General features: G+C 43.5%; 1 protein-coding gene across 3 annotated transcripts in view; it reads right to left on the bottom strand.

Annotated features, from left to right (window-relative positions):
• SGK2 (serum/glucocorticoid regulated kinase 2) overlaps positions 1-17,912 on the bottom strand; it is a 69,116-nt gene extending 51,204 nt beyond the window's left edge. The window contains exons 1-2 of one of the 3 annotated variants that reach the window (XM_056811860.1): positions 17,736-17,912; positions 178-231 (exon numbers count right to left, since the gene is read on the bottom strand). In XM_056811860.1, coding sequence (XP_056667838.1) covers positions 178-207 — 30 coding nt within the window. In that variant the 5' untranslated portion in view covers positions 208-231; positions 17,736-17,912. Of the gene's footprint in view, positions 1-177; positions 232-1,153; positions 1,506-17,735 lie in introns of those variants that run through there. The other 2 variants (XM_056811861.1, XM_007474309.3) reach the window with 2 other exon arrangements.
• Between the last annotated feature and the right edge of the window lie 1,455 nt (positions 17,913-19,367).

Genomic DNA, 19,367 nt, shown 5'->3' with positions numbered 1-19,367 from the left:
TTTTTTTTTACAAGAAAAATTTCTTACTGTATTTGAAAACAGATGCATTGACTTTGGAAGCATGTAAAAATACAATTAGGTAGCTGCCTTCCAGCAGCCCCAAAGGGCTTGGGCCTTGCCTGTCCCAGCCCTAAAATGTGAAGGTATTATATAGTGGCAATACCAACTTCAGCTCACCTGGAGGTTAGGACTGGCAGGAGGATCCATTGTAAAACAGCAACACTCTCAGCCCTGCAGACAAGAGAAGAGGGAGAAAAGAGGCTGGGATGTTAAAACCCTCCTCCAAGCCTTTCCCAGCCTTTTCCCTCTCCCCCTTCACCAGGATTGGGAACGCTTCAATAATCAAAGGAGAGAACCTGGGTGCAATAAACCACAATACCTCAGTGTCCAGGCTGCCCAGCCCAGCCTCCTGTGTCAGTGAGGACCACTCCAATCCTCTCCAGCCCAGTGGCTGCTCCCTTTTGCCCTCTCTACTGCTTAAAGCCAAAAATGTGGCTCAGTAAGCCATCCATGAGCTCCATCCCCACCGCCTGCTGGGCTTTTCCCCCTTCAAACTAAAGTTATTCCTTTTCATCCTCACCATCAGACAGCCTTCCTGGTCCTCCTACAATCTAATCTTCAGAGGCACAGGAAGTTTACGGGAATATAAAAGGAGCCAGCAGTCAAAAGACCTTCTTTTTCTCAAGGGTTTGCAGAGACAAGGAAGAAGGGAAGGCCAGGACTCCTCCTCAGGTCTTTCTAGTTGGCCTCCCTCTCTCCACACCAAAACCATCACCCAGTCTCACAACTGACACCCTCCCCCTTTTCGGAACACCTGCCTCGGCCCACAGACCTCTCCGTCCCAAGCCTGTGCACACTCTGGGACAGGCAGCAGCAGCCCCTAGACCTAGAGAACTAGACAACTGGAAGGGACCCTAGATATTCTCAAACTCGGGCCTCCAGAGGAGGAAAGTGGGGTGCAAAGAGAGGAGAAAGTTTGCCAGAGTAACAGGGCCTGGACTAGAGCCTCAATTTCCTAACTCCAAGTCCAAGACCGCTAAAAGCAGCCCAGAGCAGGGGTCCCACCCTGAAGCCCCCAGCCTCATTTTTAACAGATTTAGGAGGCATCTTCCCAATGGCCGGTCATTCTAAACAGAGGGTGGGACTGCGGTACCTCAGAATCCTCGGAATCTTCTGCCTGCCCTTCTCCAGCCCCCTTGATCTGTCCGTTCTGCAGACCCAAGGAATGTCCTTAACTGACAGTCAGCAGAGACCTATTAGATACTCCTGTTTCCCCCAAGAACTTAGCATCGAAGAGCAGCGGAAAATGATGAGCTCAAGTCAGCTTCCAGCCAGTCCGGGAGGAAGGATTGGCCTCAGGTTACACCAGAAGCCAGTAATCAGTGAACCTGTAAGCCGGGGCAGCAATGGAGAAGTTTCTCTTCTGTGGAATCAACATCCAGCGGAGGCCCAGGGAGTGACCAGCAGGGCCCACAGCTCAAGTCACCTTTGCCTCCTTTCCCCAGCTGTTACAACACACCCATCCCCAGCCCACTTGGCCCACAGGGGCGGACCTGCCATTGGAAGTTCGGTCATGACAGGCTCCGGGAAGGCGGGGAGGGAGGAAGAAGTCTTTCTGCCTGCTCAGGCAGAGGTTTCCCTCTAGCACCCTGATTCTCATTTTGCAAACGGGGCTTAGCCTAAAGAGAAGCCCTGAAGACCAAAACTACTCTTAGACCCAGCTGGTAGCTGTGAGGAATCCACGCCCCAAAGGAGAAACCAAGACTTAGAGCTGGAAAGGGACATTAGACTCCTTCTCGTCCAATTCCCTTCCCAATCAAATTGCTTACAGTCACAGAGAAGGGGAAGGGAGAGAATTTAGAATTCAGAATTTTAGAAAATGAGTGTTTGGAATTGTTTTTACATATATATGGGGGAAATTTCAATATTATATTTTTAAAAAGAAAGAGGGGGCAGCTAGAAGGCTCAGTAGATTGAGAGCCAGACCTAGATTCAAATCTGGCCTCAGACACTTCCCAGCTGTGTGACCCTGGGCAAGTCACTTAACCCCCATTGCCTAGACCTGACCACTCTTCTGCCTTGGAACCAATACACAGTATTGACTCCAAGAAGGAAAGTAAGGGTTTAAGGGGGAAAAAGAAAAAAAGAATAATTTATCCAAGGGTACATGAGTAATAAAAGACCAATCTGGGATTTGAAACTGGATCCTCTGGAGCCGAATCCAGCACTTTGGCACCATATCATATTATTTAATATCAGAGCTGAAAGAGTCCTTTGAAGCCAAAATGTCAGAGCTAGGAGGGACCCCATGATACAGAATATTGGTAGGGTCCTTAGAAAACAGAATGTTAACTAAGACTTAGAAAGATTATTAAAATAAAATTTAAAAAATAGAATGCTGGAGCTGGAGGGGACCTTCACCATTCATCTAGTCCAGTCTTCTCATTTGACAGATAAGGAAACTGAGGGAGAGGATATATCCAAGGTTATACAACTAGTCAGCAATAGACCATTTCCACAATACTACTCTGTGTTTCCCATGGTCCTGGTTTGACCTTAATGACTAAACACACACACACACACACACACACACACACACACACACACACACACACACACACACACAACTTTGCCCCAACCTGAAAGAAAAGAAAGAGCAAATACACCCTCTCAGTAACAGCAAGGGAATAAAAATCTGCCCAAGAACTCAGAATTCTATTCTCTTCTTCCTTCCCTCCCCCACCTTCTCAGGCTTAGTGCCAAGGCTGGAGGAAACTTTGCTTTCATTAAAAGCCTTATTTATGTCCTTTTGGTCTTCTAGGATCTATTGTCAGCATTAGCCAGAGTGTGTTATATTTGCCTACTTAGAGAAAGTCAAACAGAGAAACAAGAAAGGAACCCAGAGATTCATTGGCCTCAAATTCCAGATCCTAAATTATTGACAATATGCAGGCCTGGGCACCCTTCCCTTGGATTCAGGGGGGTGGAACCACAGGTCAGACTCAGAGGATCGAGCCAAGAGCCTGAGCCCAAGGACAATCAATAAAAAGTGTTTTTATTTGGCGTTAAACACCACAAGTGGAATTGACCAATGGGAAGGCAGAACCTGAAACTGTCAGATTTAGCCAACAATCTACCTGTTCTGGAACAGGACTTCTGCCTGTCTCTTTCCTCCATCATCAGAGGAACTTTCAAGGTCAGGTGGCTTAATGGAACCAGCAGGTGAGAAATACTCAGAAGCTGAGAGATGGACCTGACCTGTCACCCTTTCCAGGGACCAGTTGGACACTGAGGTGCTCCAGGGCCAGTCCTCCCTGAGTTGACCCTGGGGAATTTCCCCAGGCTGGGCTGAACAACCTCCTAAAGGCACTTCGGTTTGTAGTATGGCTTGAAATCCATAGAATTTTCAGAGATGTGTCTTAGAGGTCACAGTCATTAGGGCTAAGCATAAGATCCTGTATTATTTCTAAAGCCCAGATTTCAAGCCCAGATGGAAACATTGCTGAGTGCAAAAGCAAACAAAACGTAAAAAACCCTGTGGATCCCCTACTACAAAGAGCCACTGTCCTTCCAAATGTTTTGTCTACTGTAGGAAGCCATACCTCTTCCTAATACAATGTAAACTCTGAGGGCAGAGATGGCTTCATTGCTGGGTTGCATCTCCAGGGCCTAACATAATGCTCTGTACAGAGTAGGTGCTTAAATATTTGTTGAATTGAATAAAACGAATATTTATAAAGTGCCTAATCTGTGCTGGGTACTTGGGCGCCATGCTAGCGACCCATCTCCCTCAAAAATAAAAATAAAAAACTTAGTTAATAAGATAGAGGCTCAGCCTTAATAGACTTTACAATTTACAAAGTGGGTAACATCCCAACATGGCTACCCAGAATATAAATATATCATATTTATAAATATATATATATTTATAATATATCTAGAATATAAATATATAATGAGTGCATTAGAGAAAACAATATAAAGCTTCTGTAAGGTCTGAAGGAGGAGGTTAATGTAGCTATCTCTTGAATATAGCAGGAGGCTCAAATGAGATAATTATAGGAAGCATGCATTCAATAAACTCTGAAGTGCCATAAAAATATCACTTATTATTACTATTATTGGTCACAGGAAATCAGAGAAGGCTTCCTGAAAGAGGTAGCATTCAGGCTAGACTTTAAAGGCTGGCTAAGAATTCAACTAGATGGCTCAGTGGGTAAGATCTGAGTTCAAATCCAACATCAGACACTTATTTACTGTGTGATCCTGGGCAAATTACTTAATCTCTTTTCCCCTTAATCCATTGGAGAAGGAAATGTCAAACCAGGACAGTATCTTTGCCAAGAAAACCTCAAGGACAGTATAGTCCACAGGATCTCAAAGAGTCAGAAATGACTAAATGACTGAACAACAGGAATTCAAAAGGTGAAGAGAGGAAAGGAGCTCATTCCGGCTGGGGGTGGGGAGCAGTATCTGAGCAAAGACACAGCAGAGGAGTGAGGGCATACCTGTAAATGTTTGGGAGGAGAGGAGAGGCTATAGAAAGATGTCCAGTGTGTCTGGAGCATAGAATGCGGGAAGGGAGGTAATATGAGAAAAGGCCAAAAAGGTAGGGCTGTGTCAGATTGAAGAGATCCGTGATTCAGACAAAGGAACAAATCTGAACTTTACTCAGGAAGCAATAAGGAACCCTGAAGATTTCTGAGCACCTGATCAAATCTTTGTGTATAAAACAGACTCTTCTATTAGGAGGAGAGAGAGATTGGAAAAGAAAGAGCTGGCAGAAATTCCTATAGGCAACTGTGCAGCTAGGTAATAAGAGCTTGTTCTACAGTGGTGGTGGTGTTCATTCATTTCAGTCATGGCCAACACTCCATGACCCTATTTGAGGTTTTCTTGGCAAAGATGGTAGATATTACAAAGTTAGCTCATTTTACAGATGGGTAAACTGAGGCAAGCAAGTTCAGTGACTTGCCCAAGGTCACATAGCTAGGAAGTGTCTGAGGTCCAATTTGAACTCATTTTCCCAACTCTAAGCCCAGCGCTCTACCCACTGCACCATCCAGTGCCCAACCAGAGTAATAGCCTATTGGGGGCAGTTTTTAATGGAGGGAATAGGTGAGAAGCATGTTGGCAAGCTAGAATCTGGGTATTTTTTTCTTCCCGTGGCTGGTCTGACTCTGTTGTCTACTAGCTCTCCTACTTTTCTCTCTGGCTAATTTATCATAGTCTCTCTGTCCTTCAGTATAGATGCCCTTCAAGGTTCACCCTTGGAAGAAAGACAAGAATGAAACAAGAATTTGTTAAGCACTTACCATGTGCTAGGAACTGTGCTAAGTACTCAGGATACAAATATAGTCAATTCCTGTCACCTGCAGCTGTAATGCTCTATAAAGTTGCCACAAACACTGAATTAGCAGATACTGAACCATTGCTTTTAGGGGAAATACAGGCTGAGGTTCCTGAGAGTCTCTGGTCACCATTTTCATCAACTAATCACTACATAACCTTTTTTAAAGTGTATCTGCTTAAAGACTCCTTGTTTAATACATATTTCTCACACATATGTGAATTTCCTCTTCCTTTTTCTGAATATGCAATATTGCTGATTCATTAATATTGAACTCACAGCAAATAGCCCTATGACTTGTGCATTATGAAACACCCACATTTTCTCCATAAGGCACCATCTCACCATTGAGCAACACTAGAGAGCATTTTAGCTCTGTGCTCAGGGGTCATTTTAAAGAGCTAAATCACCAACAAAAAGTGCAAAAAAGTGGGGTACTAACTAGATGTCAAAAAGGACATGTTTACAGTATGAGATCTGAAACAAGAAGGCAGAGCAATGGCTTATTCAACCTCAACTGGAAACTTAAACATAGGGTAACTCAAATTTTTTGCCACTCTTCACATGTCCAAAAATGACTATCAAAGTATCTCCAGGATTGGTTTTGGAGTAAAAAATAAATTTTAGTAACTAGGGAAATTCACAAATATGGAATCCATGAATAATGAGGATTGACCATATAAGCAAAAAAGAAAGACAATTCTCGACCTCAAGAATTCTAAAGGGGGAAGACAATACACAAAAGGAAGTGAAAAAATTGGAGATGGGACATTATTTTGAAGTCAAGAAAATTAGGAACAGGAGAGTAGAATGAAGGCAAGCTGGCCTAAGCTCTTGTCAGTGGGATATTCCAGTGGAAGTAACTAGTTATTCAAAGACAAGGAGGCTCCAGATAATGAAGGAAGTTCAAAAATGAGACAGCATAATTATGAAAGTCAGAAATAAGGCCAGAAGGTATTATTCTTCTGTATATTCCCCCTGACTGGATTATCTCATAAGCTCCCATGATTTATAGAGATGATACCCAAATCTAACTATCTAAGCATCATCTTTCCTTTGAACTCCTATTCATCCTTTTCAATGTGTGCTAGACCTTTCTACCTGGATATCCCATTGGTACACCAAATTCCATACATCCCAAATGAAATTCATTATCTCTATGCCCTCTCACTCCCCAAAACCTTTTCCTTATTCCAGCTTCTCTATCTCTGTTGAGAGAATCATTGTTTTCTTAATCACTCAACTTCATAAAATCAGAGTCAATCTTGATTGCCTTCTTCCCTATAATCCCTGCATCCAATCACTGCCAAATCTCATAAAATATCTTCACAATGCCTCATATCTATCCCACTTTCTCCCCTCATATCACAGTTTAGGCTTTCATCATTTTTCACTTAGAGAATTATAATAATCTTCTCATTGGTCTCCCTACCACTAATCTCTTCCTTCTCTAATTTATCCTTCAAACTACCAAAATCATTAAGACATAGGTTTAGCTTTGACTGCTCAAAACCTTTGGGTGACTCAAGAGATATCTTATTGTCTGTAGTGTGTAATTAGAATTATTTCCTCAAGAACTCTCTTTCCCAGCTTCCCATGTTCCTTCTCAGGTTACATGCTAATGTAGGAAGGATATAAGTTTTGTATAGCTCCACCCTCTCATTTTCTTCTCTCAGAAATGTTGCTGTGGAGGTGGGATGAGGTGAGAGGCAGGAGAATTTTACTCAGGTGCTTTCTGCTCAGGCTTTTACTTTTGTCCTTTTTTTTCTACTTCAAGGGATTATTAATAAATCTTATAAAATATTATACTTGGAGTTATTGGATATTAATTTAAATCTTGCAGTAGAATGAAGTATTCCTTAGTCAGCCTTCAAGGTCCTCTCTAGTATGACCCTAATCTTCCTCTCCATTCTTATATCACATTATTTTCTTTCATGAATGCCTAGGTCCTAGCCAAACTGTACTACGAGTTGTTCCCTGATCTTGCCTCTATCCATTCATTTTCAGAAATCATTCCTTCTGCCTGAAATGGATTCCCTCTTCATCCTGACCTTTCAGAATCTTATTTATTTCGAAGCTCAGCATAGGTATCACCTACCCTGTGAGACTTTCCCCCTCATTCTTTTAGCTATTAGTGGTCTCTCCTTCCTCACTGGATCATGGATTTAGATCTGGGAGGGACCTAGAGTCGATATAGTCCAATGCTTTCATTTTGCAGATGAGGAAACAGAGGTATGTTTAGGTTAAGTGATCTGTGCAATGTCATACGGCTAATAAATGTCTGAAATGGGATTTTAATCCAGTTCTTCCTGACTCCAAAAATAGTGCCCTATTCACAGTACTATGCTACCTAGGACTTTGATTTCTCCTCTACCTTTTTCATTCTCTATACTTTAAAATACTTACCTGTGTTCATGTTTTATCCCCCTAAAAGAATATAAGCTCCTTGAGGGTAGGAGGCAGGGATTTTTTTGTTCTTTATATCACCAGTACTTTCTCCATAGTAGTCATTTAATATTTGTTTCTGTTAGGACTTAGTAACTGGTATGAGAGGAGAGGGCAGCTAGGTGACATTGTGGAGAGAGTGCCAGGGCAGGAGTTAGGAAGACCTGAATTCAAATCTGACCTCAGACACTAACTATGTGACCCCAGGCAAGTCACTTAACTCTGTATGCCTCCGTTTTCTCATCTGGAAAATGTGCTGGAGAAGGAAATGGCAAGCTACTTTAGTATCTTTGCCAAGAAAACCTCAAATGAGGTCATGGAGAGTCAGACATGACTGAACAACAGTAACAAACCTGAATATCATGGGTGATGAAAATTGGCTACATTTCTTCCTTTTTTCTTTTTAGAATCAATACTGTGTGATGACTTTGTCTTATGGAACCCCCAAATGTACCTTTATCTCTTGGGAACTTGTCTTCGTGGAAATCTCACACTGACCCTTGTCTTAGACTGAACAATAAACTTTAAAGTACCCAATGATCTCAGCCTAGATAGAATTAATAGAAATAATCAAATACTCTTTTGTCTTAGAAATCTCTCCCAGGAAGTCCATCCACTGGCTAGAATCCTCCTTTCCTTGTCTCCATCAATTGTCCTATCTTTCCATTATTCTCCAAAAGGTATATAAGACCCCAAGTTCTTCAATCATTTGTTGGAAAATCCCCTTACATGTCCAGGTACATTTCCCTGGAGATAGTGGTCCCAGAGTCCCAGAGCTCATAGGGAGCTCTCAGTATGATATTTTGCCAATGACTCTGTGTGGAGGTTGTTAGAGCACTTGTTCTGATTAAAGACTTGTTTTTTCTAACATCTTTGGTGGTTCTGTGTTTTTCAAGATTGACACAAGCATTGGTTCCAAGGCAGAAGAATTGGTAAGGTACGCAATGGGGGTTAAGTGACTTGCCCAGGGTCCCACAGGTAGGAAGTGTCTGAGGTTAGATTTGAACCCAGGATCTCTCATCTTTAAGCCTGATACTCTATCCACTGAGCTACTGAGCTACCCCTTATTTCTTCTTTTATGATAGAAAAAGAATAAGTAATGACACTGAGAAGTTATGAGAAATAGAAAAGAGCTCGTGTCAGATGGCCTCAGTCTTCTTACTGAAACAGGAGGCTAGGTCTTCCGTATTTGGATACATGAAGATTTGAATCAATTAATATTTGTAGAATCCTTTTTTTTTATGCCAGGCATTAAGGATGATGCTTCATACATAGCACAATAGGCAGTTGGCTATATTGGTAATGAAATGATCTATGTACGTTACCAAATATTCTCTTTTAAAAACACAAAAGTTCCAATGTTTGTGTTGACAACTTGTTTTAAGAAACACTAAATTTACCCTTGTCCCATGGGAACTTTCCTTCAAGGAACCCCTAGTCCCAGACTGAATCAACAAGCACCATTGAGCCCCCTGGATAGGAGTGAGATGTAATCAAATCTTAAGTTCCCTTTTTGCTGCCTTAGTTTCTCTTACTGTATTTAGGTCTCTCCCAGGTATTCCAGCCTTGGGTTAAAACCTCTTTCCCAAGCCTCTATATTACCAGTCAATTGTTTCTCCTTGGTTATATTCCATAAAGTATAACTACAACCCCAAGTTCTTTAGTTCAATGGAAATTCCCATTTGGGGTATTTTTCCCAGAGACAGTGTTCCCAGAGCCTCAGAGCTGGTTGGCTCCACAGCATGACCATGTGAGCATTGTCTCTCTTTGCCCTGATTAAAGACATGTTCTTTTTTTTTTTTCAGATTGACAGTGTAAAGTCAAGATGACCATAGTGGTGACTCCACATTAGAAACTCTCCTCTGTTAACCCTAAAGTGAGAGATTGCATGTCTTGTCTCCTCAACTGCTGGATCTTTTCCTTTGCTTCAGCAATTGTAAGACAGCCCAATTTCAGCAAACTTGACTCTCACATCTCACCCGGTGTATGCAATTCTCTCCTACTGCCCCCCCCTTTTCACAGCAGTTGGTAGTTTAAAATCTGATTTAACACAAGTGAAAGCAATTTACTCCTTTTCTTTCCTCCTCAGTCAAACACTTGGATTCAAGATCTTGATAATCTGCTGAGCTGCTCTCTCCACAATGCCTTTACTATTTTTTGGAGGAAATATTATAAGCAAACCCTACGCCATAAAATAGTACAATTTGTTGTGCATCAGGAGTGCTCCTAGCTCCTTGACCTTGTAGACCAAAAATTCCCTGGGCTGGGTGTGCTTTGTTTCCTTATGTCAAGATCTGGCCCTTAAATCCTTTTTGCATCTGCTTGTCAGTCCTTCATGCTTTATGCCAGTTTTTATGATCTTAAAAACTGGTGCCAAATGAGCTTTTTGGTTTTCTTCCTGACTCCCTGTCTTGTCAAGGTGGAAAATGTAGCAGCCATTCATGGACCTGATCCCACTGTTGAATGGCATGGAAGCTCTAATCCTCTTCATTTCCTTCCTTCTTTCCTTCCTTCCTTCCTTCCTCCCTTCCTCCCTTCCTCCCTCCCTCCCTCCCTTCCTTCCTTCCTTCCTTCCTTCCTTCCTTCCTTCCTTCCTTCCTTCCTTCCTTCCTTCCTTCCTTCCTTCCTTCCTTCCTTCCTTCCTTCCTTCCTTCCTTCCTTCCTTCTACCACTATCAAAAATCATTGTGACAACTATCAAAGATAATTTCAAATCTGACTCCATAGTACCAGGAAGCAGAGTCATTATGGGGGGAAATGGGTTTTCTATAAGGACTATATGAAAACAAAAAAAGATGAACTAAGAAATGAACAATTAAAGAAAAGTTCTTGAGAATTGGAAGGAGAATAAGTAGCTCCAAAAAGAAAGAAGCACATCTCTCTCTTTTTTAAAACCCTTACTTCCGAACTAGAATGGATCCCGAGTATTGATTCCAAGGCAGAACAGTAGGAGCTAGGCAATGGAGGTTAAGTGACTTGCTCAGAGCCACACACAGCTAAGAAGTGTCTGAGGATCTGAATTCATGAAGATGAGTCTTCCTAACTCCAGACTGGGTGTTCTAGCCACCGCCACCTACCTGCCCAGACTTTTCACAGGCTCTCATTATACCAAATGATTTCCAACATCCCTTCAAGCTCTAGGTCTGTCATCTTTTTCTTCCCAGAACCACGAACGCAGGCTAGTAAGGCTAGTAGTCCACCTATGTATTTTTATACTTTAGAAGATTTGGGATTTCATAATGGAGAATGGGTGACTCCCTGAAAAGACAGAGATCACAACCCCAATGAGGCACAGATGGTCTTTGTGGGCTTCCACAGCCCAAAAGATTCACCCAGTAAGTAACTTTTTGGTGAATGTGGGTAGCCAGACCATTGATAAACTCATATTAAAAGCCTTTCCATTTCAGAAAGCCCTCTCCAAGCTTGTGTTCTGCTGGCCTAACTAATGAGAGCCCAGGGTCACCTTCATGCTACGTTAGGCATTTGAGTAGAACCTTGGAGGAGAAGTTCACCTGCATCACGGGTTAAACAGGCTTTTGCAGTCTGTCCTGGGAACCTATTTACCATTTATAAGATCGTTTCCTTGGAAAAGTGCCAAACAACTGATTTACAAATTAACTTTCAAAACATAACCCATTGGTAATCTGGGGACAGGCTGTACCCAGACTCCTGCCAAGGATTACCTGGAGCTCCCGAGAAAGACAGAAACCAGGCCTAGAGGGAGAATGGGGGTGACCAAGGGAATCACCACGAATATTCTGATGTGAAAATATTTATATTAACTCCAGCACTTAACGTGTAACCTTTGGCAAGTCACCAAAACTCACTGGACTTCTGTAAATGAAGATGATAACTCGAGTGCTTTACCTTCCTCTCAGAGGTGGTTATGAAGAAGGGGCTTTGTAAATCTTGAAGCTCCATAGGAAGGCTACCTATTATTTTTCTTACTAATAAAACACTTTCTAAATGTGAGTTATTTTTATTATTGTAGTCGGTGCTCCTGAATCTCTATTTTCATCTTTGTGGAGGCCTTGGGATATCTTTCACAGAGGGAGACGGATGGAGCAGAGTTTGTGAGACATATCACTGGGTTGTAAAACTGCCTGATTCTCTAAGACAAGAGAAGAGAGGGGAAGCTGTGGTGCCTGGAGTGTTCTTTGGGGCAAAAAGCCATGCAACAATAGGGGGATACTATCTGTATTCTGCAGCATACTCTTTTTGCTCGAGGTCTTCCTTCTGCTGCTCTGGATTTGGGGTTTTATGAGAGAAGGAGCAGCTGGTGATATAAGGAGAGGTACATTGGGACCAGCACAGGTCAGAAGCCAGCAGATGGCACCAAGAGGGCAATGCAATTGGGAGTCAGCCCCAAAGATCCATAGTTACTGGAACTATTGGCTCCTGTGAATCCCACTGCACTCGTGAGCTAGACAACATTTCTCTATCAGTCGCTGAGTCTGATAAATGAATGGAAAGCCCTTCTTCCACCACTCTTCCATGAGCCATCAGAGAGGGGTTCCCCATAGCTTTAGCCTCAAATCTTGGAGGGCAACAGGAAGGAAGCTTAGAGATGAGAAGCAAACTCTTGCATTAAGAAAATGACCAATGTAAAAAATTCAAAGCTATGTTTGATGCATTTGTATGAACTGATGCAGATTGAAATAGGCAGAAACAGAAAAACAACATGCACAAAGACGACAAAAATGTAAATAGAAACAATAATGAAATGAAATTGAACTTTTTTTTGCTATCAGGAAGAGGAAAAAATGAGCCTTCCTCCTTTCATCAGAGATGGAGGACCATGGGTGTGGGTGGAGTCTATTCATGAAGCAATGGTTACTATGTGAGTTCTTTTTGATAAACTTTTTTTCCTTTTTAACTTTTGTTAAACAGCAAGGCCCCATGGGTAGTAGAGAGGAAGGGCATATTCATGAATGAAATAAAATTGTGTCATTCTCAGAATGAACATCATCTCAGAATGAACCCTAATTAAGAATGGAATGTGTAAGCAAGTCTGTTTTAGTTTTAAGGACTTCTTGATTATTTGCTTAGTAGATTTAGGAGGCAGGCCTGGCAAATTAGGGAGATGGGAGGTTTTATCTAAGGATAGCCTGACACAGCTCAAAAAACAAGGAAAGCAGTCTAGCACTCTTCCTATCTTTAGAAGCTAGGGGAGTCATTTTTTTTTAAACCCTTACCTTCCATTTTAGAATCAATACTGTGTATTGGTTCCAAGGCAGAAGAGTGGTAAGGGCTAGGCAATGGGGGTTAAGTGACTTGCCCAGGGTCACACAGTTGGGAGGTGTCTGAGGCCAGATTTGAACCCAGAACCTCCCATCTCTAGGCCTGGCCCTCAATTCACTGAGCCACCCAGCTTCCCCCATAGAGTCACTTTGGAGGATGGCTACCTCCCCATAACCTTACCCCTCCCATGTGGGGGATCATGTGGAGCTCCTGCTATGTATCTTGCTGTTCTCCGGGTGGGGTAGACTGTAAGTCCTGCCCCAAGGGAGTCGGAGGGAGGCAGGGAGGGGAGTGTGAAGGTGTATCTATGCCCAGAGAGGGCACTGGCCCATTAGGGTATTTGCCCTTTCTCAGGAGAAAGAAGAAATAAAGTCTGTCTCTTCTGCTCTCACTTCCTTCAGTGGACAGGTGCTCGTTTTTATCCCACACATTCAGAAATTGATGTGCTGTGATGAGAAAAGCAAAAGGCAACCATGAAAAATGAACAAATAAATAGACTAGGAAGAAAAAAGGAATTTACAAGACCGGAGGCTGGTGACTTGAGTCGTGTGCCACCTGGTGGCCAAGTCAGACACTGCATCTCTTCGTTACATCCTACAGCTCCAGGCAGGCCGTCTTTCCCTAGGCTTAAGGAAGGTGACATCGGAATCACTGGGTCCAAGAATTCTGAGTTGGGACCGAGGAGAAAGGGGGGAGGGAGAGAGTCACATTACAAGGAGAATTTCACAATAGGATATAGAGCTGAAAGGGATTTTCTAACATCTACTTCTATCCCTTTTGCTTTATAAATGAAAAGTGAGTCCAGGTTGGTAAAATAACTTGCTTAGGGTCATCAAGATATTAAGTGGCATAATTATATTATTATTTTTTAAACCCTTACCTTCCACATTAGAATCAATACTATGTATTGCTTCCAAGGCAGAAGAGCAGTAAGGGCTGGGCAATGGGGGTCAAGTGGCTTGCCCAGGGTCACCCAACTGGGAAGTATCTGAGGCCAGATTTGAACCCAGGACCTCCCATCTCTAGGCCTGGCTCTCCATCCACTGAGCTACCCAGCTACCCCCCAAGAGGAGCCTTTTTGACTAGCTAGGGTACACTCAAAAGACACTAGCCCACCAAATGCAGTCTCTGGGTCTGGCTCTCTCCAGCCAGTGTTTGAGCAAGGAGGAGGAGGAATTGTGCCTTTGAGTGCCAGCTCTCACCCAGACCCATGAAACTGAGAGCACAAGGCCCTGCTGCTGCTTATTTCTGTCGTATTATTTCTTGCTTGTAGACGGTTCTGACCTTCTGAGATTTGAAAGGCCAAGAGAATGATTCCTGGAGTCCGGGAGCCTAGATCTGCTAGAAGCTAGACAGTCAGAAGGGAAGTCTTCAGCAGTAGGAGTAGAGATGCTAACTCATCCGTCTCTCAATCAAGCCCCATTTGGATGTGAACTTGGAGGACCAACGCTATATAGAAACTGCACTGTCTGAGTTTACTATCCTCCAGGAGGGACATAGAATAAAGAAATGTGTGTCCCCAAGGACTGGAGAGGGCTGTATTTCTAACTTTTGTTCTTACTGTATATATATATAAAAATATAATAAAAACTTTTTGTTGTTGTTCAGTCATATCCTACTCTTCATGACCCCATTTGGGGTTTTCTTAGCAAAGATACTGAAGTGGTTTGCCGTTTCCTTCTCCAATTAATTTTACAGATGAGGAAACTGAGGCAAACAGGGTTAAGTGACTTGCCCAGGGTCACACAGCTAGGTAAGTGTCTGAGGCCAGATTGGAATTCAGGAATTCTTCCGGACTCCCGTGCTCTGTCCACTGTACCAACCAGCTGTCCTTTGCAAAAGGTAAATGATATTATTAGTTGGTTAAGTGAAACTCATTAATCACTAGTAGTTAACAGTAGAGGAGCACGCACCAGAACAGGGGTCTGAGTTGATGGCATTAGAGAGGAGACGCCCCAGATTCTAAGTTCTCTAGAATACTGTACTCTAGAAACCCAAAGAGGGGGTGTAGACAGCCTCCCAGGGGGAGAGTGAGTCCAGAGTCCTGCTCTCCTAGGTCAGGCAGTTTTAGTATTAGTGCAGAGCCAGACCCTAAAGCCTTTGAACCTTGCCTGTGTAATACTGAGCCTCCAGTCCAGTCCTCCATGGTCCCAGGGGGCCCACCGTTAGGATCCCTTTCTATGCCGTAGGGGCGTGGGCGTTGCACCCCCAAAACTATAGAAGTGTTTCAGGCAGGGGATCCTTTGCTCCCTCAGACTCTCGTGACTCTTAGAGGATTATCCTCCTTTGATTGTCCCATGGGTTTGAGGTAGACAGAGTCACGCCTCATCCATCTGTCCTCCAAATCATGAGCACCGACCCCATGTTTTCTGGCAAACCTTCCCTCCCAGCCCCTAGCTCCAGAGTCACGTCTTCACTGTGGGACAGAGTATAAAAACCCCAGAACTGATGTCCTCTGGGGGGAGCTTTCCCATCCATGCCGTTCCACTTGGGAGGCAGGCTTCCACCTATGCTGCCGTCCTGGCCAGATTCAACATACCTTCCAAATTAATAAATTTCTCTTTTTGTTTTAAAGCTAAGTTTCAGAGCCTTGCTTCCTTACAAAAGGTACCCTTCCCGAACCCCAGGGGCTCACCTCTAGCACCCCACAGCAGTAGCAGGGGCCCAGCAGCAGCCTAGCAACATCCCAAGAAAGGATCCATACAGATTAGGCATTCATTCTAGAAGGGACTCATCCAACCCCTTCATTTAACAGAGAAGGAACCTGAGGCCGAGAGGAAAAGGGATTTGTCTAATGTCACACGCAATCTGGGTTCACGAAGACCACAGAATGCTTGGTTTCAGCTTCAGAGGACATCTAGTCCAGCCCTAATGGACTGAGGATTTGGAAAAAGCTTTGCCAAAATTACACAGATGGTCAAACTTTTCTTTCTTTCTTTCTTTTTTTAACCCTTACCTTCTGTCTTGGAGTCAATACTGTGTACTGATTCCAAGGCAGAAGAGTGGTAATTTCTCTCTCAAAATTTCAATTTGCCCTAGTATGTTAGTATTTTGTCACATCCTTGTCATGTTTGAAGAATTTGCTATTTTTTATATGAATCTAAACTACATCTCTACATCTAGCAGCGGAGAACTAATGCCTGCCTTAAAAGACTGGATAGCACACCTTCACAACAGATGATTTTCCAATTTTACTGATTCTAAAAAAAAAAATTACACATAATGGAATAAAAAAGGTAAACCGTCTTGTTTTTTTAAACTGTAATGAGACCCTTTGACTGCTATTAAAACTGTGATGAATGCTAAGAAAAAAAAAAGGGTCGGGCAATGGGGGTTAAGTGACTTACCCAGGGTCAGGGTCACACAGCTAAGTGTCTGATGCCAGATTGGAACCCAGGACCTCCTGTCTCTAGACATGACTCTCAATCCACTGAGCTGCCCTGATGGTCAAACTTTTTGAAAAGCACTCCATACACCGGATAAGATTCTGGCATCTTTTCTCTACAAAGCTCCAGAGTGAGGTGTGCTCAGCTCAAAGGAGTCTCAGTTGCCAGATATGGATCTAACAGAAGTCCAGCTCCCTCATTTAACGGAGGAGAAAACTGAGACCAAGAGTAGAAGAGACTTGTCTACAGTCACAGGTAACCTGTGTGGATTAAGACCACAGAATTTTTTATTTGAATCTGACTTAATAGGCTTCAAGATGGTTCCTGGCACCCAGTCCCACATTCTGCCATGGCCCCCTCCCCAGGATTCCCAGCAAGAAGGGGAAGACCACCTTTCGTTGACATCTTTGATTTTTACAGCAGCCATTTCTGGAAACAAGACAGCTATCCTTCCCCCAAATTGATGCCTCCCTTGAAACAAGGATCAGCAATTAGGCTAAAACGCCTGACCCAGTGGCCAAGCCCAATAACGTTTGCAGCTTTCTGCCCAAGTTGCTCCTCACTGTTTCATTGTTCTCTCAGGCTATTTTTGGCCTTTCAGTCTTGCTCAGGAAATTCCCCTTTCCCCATCCCCACTTTCACGTGCTCAAGGCCTCAGAGAACCCACTAGTCCTCATCTTCCATTATCTAAAACAATCCATCTCACCCTGGCTACCACCCAACTGTCTTAAAAGTAGAGCAAACATCACTGTGGTCATTGGGTTGTTTCAGTCACAAGCAACTCTTCATGACCCCTTTTGGGATTTTCCTGGCAAAGATACCAGCATGGTGCTTTGCCACTTCCTTCTCCAGCTCATTTTACAGATGAGGAAACTGAGGCAAACAGAGTCACCCTGCTAAAAGTGTCTGAGGCCAGAGTTGAACTCAGAAAAATAAGCCTTCCTAACTCCAGGCTCTGTATCCACCCAGCTGCCCCAACCTCACTATTCTCTGATCATATCTAAAATATACAAATTCCCAAAGCCAAAGATTAGGCTGCTTCCTGGGGCAATGTCAGTGCTGCCCTTTTGCAACGAGCTACTCTGAACTTTCTCCAGAGTCTGCGGATGACTTCAGCCTGATTATTCAAAGAACTCTGTTCTCCACAAACCCAGAGCTTCCTCCGGCCTATAGCTCAACAACCATGTGCCAGAGAGCACTTTCCTAACACTGCCTCACTGGATCCTCCCAGCAGCTCTGGGATGCAGATGCTGTCATTCCCATGTTACAACAGAGGAACCAGGGAGAAAAGCGAGCTTCCAAGACCCCACGTACCTGTTAGCACGGCCACTGCTTGCTGTACAATCATCCGGGAGTGAGAGAAGCCGTCCGCGGTCGGTCCTTTAAAATTCATCGGTCAGTTCTACTTTGAGGTCCTTCTAGTGCTCCAACAATACCACCACTGTCTGTCCAGTACCAGGCCTGACCACATGGTGCAGAGAAGAGTCGCTTAGTGTCAGAAAGTCAACAGAGCACATACACACCCCCTCTCTTCTGGTACCAAACTCTCCCTCAAATGTCTTTCTTTGTCCTCCCATTGTCTCTCAAAACTCAAGCAAGAGCATCCAGCAAAGTTAAAGGGCAGAGTGTAAAACCAGAATATTTGCAGAACAATGGCACATAAGAAGCACTTTTTGTTCAGTCATTCCGGTCATCTCTCACTCTTCCTAACCCCATTTGGGGTTTTCTTGGCAAAGGTACTGGAGTGGTTTGCCATTTCCTCCTCCAGCTCATTTTATAGATGAGGAAACTGAGGCAAACAGGGTAGAGTGACTCGCCCAGGGTCACACAGCGAGGAGGTGCCTGAGGTTAGATTTGAATTAGGAAGAAGAATATTCCTGACTCCAGGCCCAGCACTCTACTCATTCTGTCACCCAGCTGCCCCCACAAGCTCTTCCTGATAAGTAAATGCCTTCATTTTTGTGGTAATGAGTAACTAAAAACAAATGACCATTAATTGGGGAATGACTGAACAAACTATGGCATGCAAATGTAATGAAATACTATTATAGCACAAGAAATGATGGGGAAAGCTCTATCTCCTGGCACAAGGCGAAATACACAATATATACAATGAACGCAAAAATGTAAATGAAAAGAATGCAAAAAGGAAGACAAAGTTTGATGATTATAATGACCAATTTGGGGTCCTGGAAAGCAGGGAATACATCCTAGGAGCATTGCTTTGGACTGGAGCATCTGGGCTGATATCCTCCCTGCTGGGCTAACTACCACTGAGTGAGGAGGGAGGACATTCTGGGTATGGGGAGCCACTTGTACAAAGAAGGACATGGCCCAGGATTTGCCAGCAACAGTTAAGAGGCCAGCTTGGCTGAAACTGGAGAATGCACGAAGGGAATTAATGTGAAAGAAAAATGATGGGGGCTATAATATGGAGAACTTTAAATGCCAGGATGAGAATTGGATATTTTATCTTAGAGGTAACAGGTCAGATCTGGAAACTGCATTCGAGTCCTGTTGTTTTGAGGCGGTTTTGAAAGATTGGTCTGGGAGGATTGTCAGAGAGGTTTTAGGCTTTCCCTGCTACTAAGTCACCATCTTGGCTCTATCCCCAGGAGAATGGACTAGAAAGGAGAGAGGCTAGAAGCCAGGAAACCAATTTGGGAGCTTGATTGAATCTGAGAGGTAGCCAGGTGGCAGTTTATAGAGTACCAGGTCTGGAGTCTCATATCCTGTAAACCTGACCCTAACCAATAAAGAAAAGGGTAGACATTAATTTAAAAAGAGATATTTGAGGGGGCAGCTAAGTGGCTCAGTGGATTGAGAGTCAGGCACAGAGACAGGAGGTCCTGGATTCAAATCTGACCTCTGACACATCCCAGCTGTGTGACCTTGGGCAAGTCACTTATGTGTAAATGGAGATTTTGAACCCTAGACTTAATTCCC

Source organism: Monodelphis domestica, chromosome 1, assembly GCF_027887165.1.
Source record: "Monodelphis domestica isolate mMonDom1 chromosome 1, mMonDom1.pri, whole genome shotgun sequence".
NCBI lineage: Eukaryota > Metazoa > Chordata > Mammalia > Didelphimorphia > Didelphidae > Monodelphis > Monodelphis domestica.
This window is presented reverse-complemented; position numbering and strand designations above follow the sequence as displayed.